The following is a 7,723-nucleotide window of genomic DNA, read 5'->3' as shown; positions in this document are numbered from 1 at the left end:
GGGGAAGAAGGTTGTCCTACTATAATGGGCAGCCTTCAGACTCAGCCCTTGCACAGGGCTCAGCACCATGGAGCTGTGACTGAGAAAGGATACAGCATGGGGTTTAGGGGGAAGGAGAGCTGGAGGAGATGGAGGAAGGACAGCCACAACTGACAGCAGAGGGCTGCCTGGAGCATGCTGCTGCGTGTTGAAAGTGGTTCAGTGAGTCAGTGAGACTTCAGTCACACTCGCTAGAGATCCATTTATTATGGCCCCTCAGTCCCACTGCCCGCCCCATGGGAGTCCTGCCTCTGCCCCAGGAAGGATGGTCAGGCACAGAGGAAGGTCAGCCTCCTGCCTGCTGTTAGAAGCGCTTCATTGTTGACTTTATCCAGGGCAGAAAGTGTGAGACCTTCATGAAGACTCCTGGAGGGGTCCCGTTGTTTTGTCCATAGGAGAAAATACCCTGGTTCAGCTTGTTGCAGATGAGGGGGCCTCCGGAGTCCCCCTGGTGGCAGAGAGAGGAAGGACTGAGTTGGCCTCCCCATGGTCCTGCCCTTCCCTCCACCCCAGGGGTCAGTGGCCTACATTATGGCCTGTGTGGGAGAGCAGGGCCTGGGCGGGCCTTGCCACCTCCCTCATGCCAGGCCTCCAGCCTGGCTCTGGTTGTTTCTTGCAGTTCCACCCAGCCAAGGCTTTCTCTCTAATCCTCAGGGAAATTTTGGTGAGAACTGTGCTGTGGGATGACTGATATTTCCTCGCCCTGCAGCCCTGATCTGCTCTGGGGAAAAAAGTAAAGACTGCATTCGTGGACCCAGGCTGCCCAAGCTCTCAGGCTCAGGCTTGAAGATATGGCCACTCCCATCCCCCAGAGCTCCCCATTTCTTCTCTCCCTGGTCTGTCTCGGTGGATGCTGGAAACCCTAACTTAGAGTTGTTGTTCATCTTCTTCGGGTCCCCTACACAAATCTGGGTGGCCTGGTTGCAAAGGTGGGGGAAGTGGGAGTAAAAATCATCATCCTTCTGCACAGTCAGCTCCATCTCCTGCAGTGTGTCGGACACTCTGTCTACTGGGGAGACTTCCCCCAGCTGGCCACACTGCACATCTGTCTAGGCTTCACCTGGGTCTTGCCCCTGGACAGGCTGAGGGGCCTCACAGCTGCAGTCTGCTGGGCCTTTCTCTCCAGCTTATGGGAAGACACAAGAAAGTCCAGCTCAGCCACTGGCCTCCTGGGCCTGGGCACCACATTGAGGCTGCACTGACTTCCCTCTCCCCTGAGCCACTGAGACTAGTCAGGTGGCCAGAAGGGGAAGGAGGGGAGGGACAGGTCCCACTGGAAGGGGAAGCGTCTGGACCCAAGACAGCAAGAGCAGTAGGGAGGTACCCTTGCCTTTAGTAACATGATGTCATAAGAGAGGTTCTTAGGATTATAGTCTGGGTGGCGGATGGCTTGTCTCACAGTCATGACCTGCTGGGTCTTCCCCTGCTTCTGGATGTTGTGGGCCCCAAGGGTGACACTGATTACTCTGCATAGAAACTAGAGTGAGTTGGTGGGGTGCATGGAATCAAAAGAGATCCAGCCCTGGAATCATAAAAGGGCGGATGACATGGGGCAGGGCAGGGCTGCAGCTAGTGGAAATCAAAACAAGAGGAGGACTGGGCACTGAGTGAGTGTGTCCCCTGTGCTTCTCAATGACATTGAGGGTAGGTCACCTGGACGCTTTCTCTAGCCCTCAAGTCATATTGTGAAAATACTCTGAGTTTCCCTTTTCACCCTAATGATTGCTTTCAGCTTTCCCAGCTGCTTTAGTTGGCCAGTGTGGTCTGTCTTCTCAACTGAGTCACTTGCTTTCACTTCAGACCCTCTGACCTCAAAGCTTAGGCGTACTATTTCTCACTTTACATCACCCAGTCATGCTCTCAGATGGCTCCTCTCATGAGCTCTCAGGGCCTTGAGTTACCAGGAGCCGGGGGAGCTTCCCTGGGCTGTGGCCCTTGGGCAGAGGACAGGGGTCCCTGTAGGGGTCTCAGGAGGTGTCAGTTGTCTGCGGCCCCTCACCTTCCCCGGCAGTGAGCAGCCATCAGAACAAAGTTCTCTAGCACGAGGACACCGCCACACCTCTTCTTTTTGTTCTCAAGCAGAAACTGAACAAACACCGTGTAGGGGCGGGAGTGGGGCTTGGCCTCATGTCCTCCGATGATGTTCTCTGAAAGAAAAGACTGGAAGATGGGCTTTCTGGGAGCAGCTGGGGTCAGGAGGGAAGGCTCTCGAAGGTGGTGATTGAGGGTGGGGTCTATAGTGCCCTGCTGCCACCGGGGAGTGTCCTCCCAGGTTCTCCTAGCAAGAGAAGAACATTTTCTGAATGTCAAGCCTCAGAATCTCCTGTGAGAAAAGGGAGGACAGTGCTTGTTTTCCCTGTCCTACTTCAGACCATGCATGTAGGAGATCAGAGCTGTCTTCACGATGGTGGAGCCCAGGGGATCGTGGATGGGGCTCTGCTATGCCTTCTGTCTCAGTGCATCTCCCAACCCCTCTGAGCCTCTACTAATCTCTCAACTGGTGCCCGTATCTAATAATCTATCTGTGAGCTTATGGTGCTGGGTTTTCTACAATCCTCATGCCCGAGTATCTAACCCGCCCTAGCATCTCAGTAAACATTGTGTGGCTGCGTGAATGAATGTCCTTCACTTAGCTTTCTGCTGAGGTTTGGTGGGGATCCTGATGGTGGAATTGAAGGCCATTGGCCTGCAGATGGGACACTGTGTGGAGCAGCTGAAGGCCTGAGATGGCAGGTGGAGGTGGGGCTGAAATTGTGCTGCCCAGGACCGTGGCAGAGCCATGGCAACAGGGCGCCCTGCATCTAGTGATCCAGCCCCTTCAGAGATCAGCTGCTCCCTGGGTTTCTCTCCTCAGCGGGGGTGAGGGGGTGAAGTTACCAGGAAATGAAACTGAATCTTAAGTTGGGTCCAGGACAACTCTCATTACCACACCCGATTTTTCTGAGCAGCCCTTTCTTGGGTTGGAGTGAAGGATTTTAACTACTTGTCATTTGTAGCTTCATGTCGTCTGCCAAATGCCTTTCTATGAACAACCCACTTCCCAGGTGATAAGAGAGAAGCTTATACACTAAACCTTCTAGTGAACGACCTTCTTTCCTGCCATCCTTTTTGAGTGTCTATGCAGCATTGGACGACTTAGTGTAGGTTTGGGATAGAGGCTGGCATCTAGAAAGTTCTTGGGCTCAAACTGAGGAAAATCCCTGACTGTGCTGGGCAGAAGGGTGAGGAGTCCAGAGGGTTTTGTTAGGTGGGCTGGGGTTTCTGGAATGGGGATGGTCACACTCCTGTCCCAGTCTTAGGAGGCAGCAGAAATGCTAACAATAGCAGGAGTGGCTGCATCTTTCCTGAAGGTCTGCCAAGGTCACAGCTGCTGGTGTTACTTCTTTCCAGACACAAGGTCCCCAAGGTGAAGGCAGGAGTGGTGGCTCAAGACTTCACAGACCTCCTAGACCTGTGCTCTTCTCGTTTTCTTGTGTCATCTGCAAGGCGGTTTGTCAAAGTTCTCTGGATTGTCTTAGGTGACAGTAGCACTGCCACCAACCACACTTGCACTCCCAAGTCACAAGGTGAAATCAAGAAGAAAGAACAAGAAAGTGAAGCCTGTGCTGCAGCCAGCAGAGGAGCTGGATCCCAGAAGCCCCTCAGTGACTGAATCTAGAATGTCTCCGTTTCTCAGCTCTTGGCTCTTTTTCCATCCTGTTGAAGTCATGAATAACTATTTAGGAATCTAGGTCCAAGGAGATGAGTGAGATGGCTCCTGCCCTTGAGAAGATGGCGGTCGCCTTGAGTAGACTGAGAATCTGTGGTTAGAGTGTAGGCCAGTAAGGGCTGTGGTGGGGGTCTGCTTGGTGGTGGGAGATGGAGCCTGGACCTGCCCTAGGAGCATGTAGAGCTGGACACACAGAGATCCCTGGTGGTAACCTCACTGCCTCTCTGACCACAAGTCCAGCCTCATGTTTTGGAATATTTAGAATCCCCTCTTTAAATGCAAATATTCTGTGACAAAGAGAGATTTCTTTATCCCACAGTTTTGAGTGAAATCCTGGACTTGATATTCATGGGACCAAAACAAACCATCATTGAGTCCATCAGAATTCAATGCCTAAGTGGTTTATTCTTGAGTCATTGAGCACCCCTGGACCTGAAGGGGGGATTGTTCCACCTCAGTCAGAGTGTCTGTTTTCTGAGGAGAGAGTTCCCATAGAGAAATGCTGGTTCCTGGTGACAGATGATGGGGAAATGGATGCTGATCATCCTAATAATCACTATCCACTAAGTACTCTCTGTCCCGGGTCCAGTGAATCATGGCTTTGATGTGCCTGGACCTAACAGAAGCATTTGCCAACAGGTTATCCCAACATCCTCTCCAGAATGATGACAGATGAGAGAGTAGTGGAAAAGAAGACATTATGAATTCTAAACAGCCCAATCCCAATTCTGTTAAAACAATGGAACATTATGAAGACACAGAAAAAGAGGGGAAGGCAACGTGCTTAAGCACTAATGATGATGATCTGGGGGAGGTGAAATTCTTGGGAATTTTAACATTCTTGTTTGTCTATTCTTCCTTTAACTTTCTTTCTATGATGAACATGTATTACTTTTCTACCCAGAAAACATTTTCCTGTAGTTGAAGCACACTCATCAATGGCAAGCATTTAGCATACCATTTCTTTCTAGTCTAGCCTTCTCTAAGGTGGATATTTTAAAAATGAGTTTAATTTTCTTAATCCATTCTTATATACAAGATTCAGAGATTGTTGAAAAATTTGCTCAATATGCTATAGGCTCTAGGACATTTTGGTGAATAAAGAAAGAATTAATGATTTCCACTCTAAGGATGGAAGTTTAGTAAGTCCCTGGCAGTCTCCTCTCCATCCTGCTCTACCCAGTGCTTTGCTGGCTTCTGCCCCAGAGAAGACAGATGGATCAATCCTGGAGGCAGTTTTTCCTCAGGGTAGAAAGCTCAAGGTCCTGGTGTAGACAGGTGAATGTTTCCCATTCTTTTTTCCAAAGGAGACAATGTCCTGGGCCACCTTGTTCCATACAAGGGAGCCACTGGGCTCCTCCTGTGGGCAGGGGAGGAGGGGCTGGGCTGGGTCTTCTCCCGCTTCTCCCCTCCCTTATGCCCTGCTGTTAAGTGGTCCCTGTTTGGGGGCTGGTAGTGAGATGTGGGTCAGGACAGCCTTTGTGGCCTTCCTCAGTTCTGGAGCCCCAGCCTGGCCCTGATGATTCCCTTCTTCTCCTACCCAGGAAGACTTTAACTGTAAGTGGCTGTGGTAGAGTCTCCTATGCCTGCAGGGTAACAGGACCACAGACTGAGTTGGTGACAAGGCTGAGTACATAAGGATATAGCTCGTTCCCTCTGCCCCAGATCTCCTCAAGCTTGGCTGTACCCCACGCTGAGCATGGACAGTGCTGGGGATCTCACCTTAAAAAGAGTCTTCCTCTTGTTGGGTCCCCCACACATATCTGGCTGACTGTGTTATAGTGGCCTTTGTAGTGAGAGATGTGTTACTCATCCCTTTGGATATCAAGCTCTACTTCCCGCAGTTTTATGGCCTAGGGAGTGTTCCCACCAAGGTGCTCCCAGTCAGCCACACTGCACAATATCCCTGGCTTTGCCAGCTCTCTCCTCCTGGGCAGCCTGAAGGGGCTCACAGAGGCAGTGAGGTTGGCCTTCCTCTTCAAGCTCAGGGCAGAGGAAAGTAATTCACAAAAACTCCAGGGACCGTCATGGGGTTGCCTTCTCCACAGCCCTGAGACAAGTGAAAGGGTCATGCTGGGAAGGAGGGACAGGAATGAGGTCGTGGGGGATGCAAAACCTCAGGATTAAAGTGTGCAAGAACCAGTGGAGCAACGTGCCCTACCCTTAGTGACACAATGTCCTTGGAGAAATTCCTAGGCTTGTAGTCTGGGTGGGGGATGGTTCCTCTCACAGGGATGACCTGCTGGGTTCTTCCTGCTCCTGGATGTTGTGGAGGCTCAGGGAGAAGTGGGTTAAGCTGCACAGAGCAGAGTGGGACGTGCAGTCACAGGAGATGCACCCCAGGAGCCATGAAGGAGGCAGGAAGGCTTGGGACATGGCAGGACTGGAGTGAGGAGGAATTACAGGGGTGGGGCCCTGGGGCTGAGCATCTCCGTGTCCTCTGCTTCTTGGCGTTCCATGCTGAGTGGCAGTTCCTGGAGCAGATTCTGGGTGTTCAGTCAGATGCAGAGCTTGCCTTTCTCTTAGCAAAACTTTGAATTTCTCCCCTGTGCACTCTGGGCATGGAGCACGATCTCAGCCTCCTCCCGATGGCGCCTTTGACCAGCCCGTCTCTTCAACAGGCCCCTTGAACTGACCTGTTCCTCTCTCCCCAAAGCTTCCCTGTCCTCTGAAGGGCTCTTCTGTGTTACTATGTGGCCCAGCTCTGTAGCCCCTGAGAAGGCAGTTCTCTGTGAAGTGTGGGCAGAAGGGTGGGGCCACAGCTGCTCCTCACCTTCCTCAGTAGCCAGTGGCTGCTGTCAGCACAAAGTCCTCACACACAAGGAAACCCCTCGTAGCTTTTTCTTTTCTCTGGAGTCTGGATCAGAAGAAATGCCAGATAGTGACAAGAATAAGGATTGTCCTCATGGCCCCTGATTGTTTTCCCTGGAAGAAAATTCTACCATGCTTGCTGAGCTCATGGAGTCACAGGCTTGAGCAGGGAGATGGGGACAAAGGAGAGAAGGGCGGAAGGAGTTGGGGTGACAGATAGTGGGGTCTGCAGTATCCAGCACCAACCAAGTAGGGTGTCCTGTGCGTTCCTGGAGTGGCGATCCTCGTTGCCTAAGACCCTCCATACTCAGATTCTCTCTCTGACAAAGAGAAGAGCAGCCCTCATTCCTTAATTCCTGCTGCAGGCACATGGGTGGCAGACAGGAATGGTGTTTGGAACAAGCGTTGAAGGTCTGGTGGATCCTGGAAAATCCTTTCCCTGATGTTCTCTGAGTCCTCTCCCCTCTCTTCTTTTCCAGACCTCACTGGTCTGCTGGTCTGTAATGTTTGGAACATGAGCTCAAGATGCTGGGCTGTGTTTGCTCTGTATCTGCTTGAGCCTGATAGGTCGTAGGTGCCCACTAAATGTCTTGTCTGCCCAAAGGAATGGCTCCCAGTTAGCCTCTGAGGGGGGTAGGTTGGGATAGTCCTGGTAGGGTTCTGAGCAGCAGGCAAGATAGAGCTGCCAAAGCTGCTGTGCCCATTGACTGAAAAATTACCAGAGAGAACTTGAGAGTGAACCAGCCGAACATCAGTGTTCAGGGAATTGGGATGCTGCCAGCTCTGGGATCAACTGGTTACTTCGCTTCTTTACTGGGCAGCATGGGAGTGACAAAGCTTTGAGAAGGGAATGGAATTGGACGATATGTTTTAGGACATTGAGTTGGAAAGCTAGTGGGCCCTACTTTGATTTCAGAAGCCAGCCCCTTTCTCCAAGCTGCCCTTTCTTCGAGAATTAATTAATTCTCATTCCCAGCTTCCAATCTCCTTCCAGAGGACTTTGTAAAAGAACCCACTTTCCAGATGACAAGAGTACGACCTGGGGAAAAACAACACCCACTAGCCCTTGTAGGGAACAGTGTTCCGCCCTGCTGAGTTTTCATTATGCATCAGATTTGCTGGTGTTTGAGGGAGGTTGGACCTGGAGTTCAGAAAGTTCCTTGG

General features: G+C 51.4%; 1 protein-coding gene across 2 annotated transcripts; it reads right to left on the bottom strand.

The window, feature by feature from the left end:
- Positions 1-234: 234 nt before the first annotated feature.
- On the bottom strand, positions 235-3,378 carry LOC100052742 (granzyme H-like). 2 transcript variants are annotated; one of them, XM_070236136.1, is made up of 5 exons: positions 3,322-3,378; positions 2,039-2,184; positions 1,370-1,505; positions 1,100-1,165; positions 235-487 (listed from the first exon to the last, which is right to left on the bottom strand). In XM_070236136.1, the coding sequence occupies exons 1-5, from the start codon at positions 3,376-3,378 to the stop codon at positions 344-346; spliced, it is 549 nt and encodes a 182-aa protein (XP_070092237.1). In that variant the 3' UTR covers positions 235-343. The 2 variants fall into 2 exon arrangements, with proteins under 2 accessions (XP_070092237.1, XP_070092269.1); XM_070236168.1 differs by lacking the exon at positions 1,100-1,165.
- Between the last annotated feature and the right edge of the window lie 4,345 nt (positions 3,379-7,723).

Source organism: Equus caballus, chromosome 1, assembly GCF_041296265.1.
Source record: "Equus caballus isolate H_3958 breed thoroughbred chromosome 1, TB-T2T, whole genome shotgun sequence".
Lineage (NCBI taxonomy): Eukaryota > Metazoa > Chordata > Mammalia > Perissodactyla > Equidae > Equus > Equus caballus.
Note: the sequence above shows the minus strand (reverse complement) of the source record. Positions and strands in the feature narration are given on the sequence as shown.

Bases quoted from the DNA above. Each gene is read 5' to 3' on its own strand.
- LOC100052742 (XM_070236136.1), bottom strand. From the start codon at position 3,378: ATGCAGCCACTCCTGCTATTGTTAGCATTTCTGCTGCCTCCTAAGACT. The intron at 1,506-2,038 runs GTGAGGGGCCGC...GTTTCTATGCAG, and splicing joins GCTGCTCACTGCCGGGGAAG to AGTAATCAGTGTCACCCTTG. The intron at 1,166-1,369 runs GCAAGGGTACCT...TCTTCCCATAAG, and splicing joins ATGACATCATGTTACTAAAG to CTGGAGAGAAAGGCCCAGCA.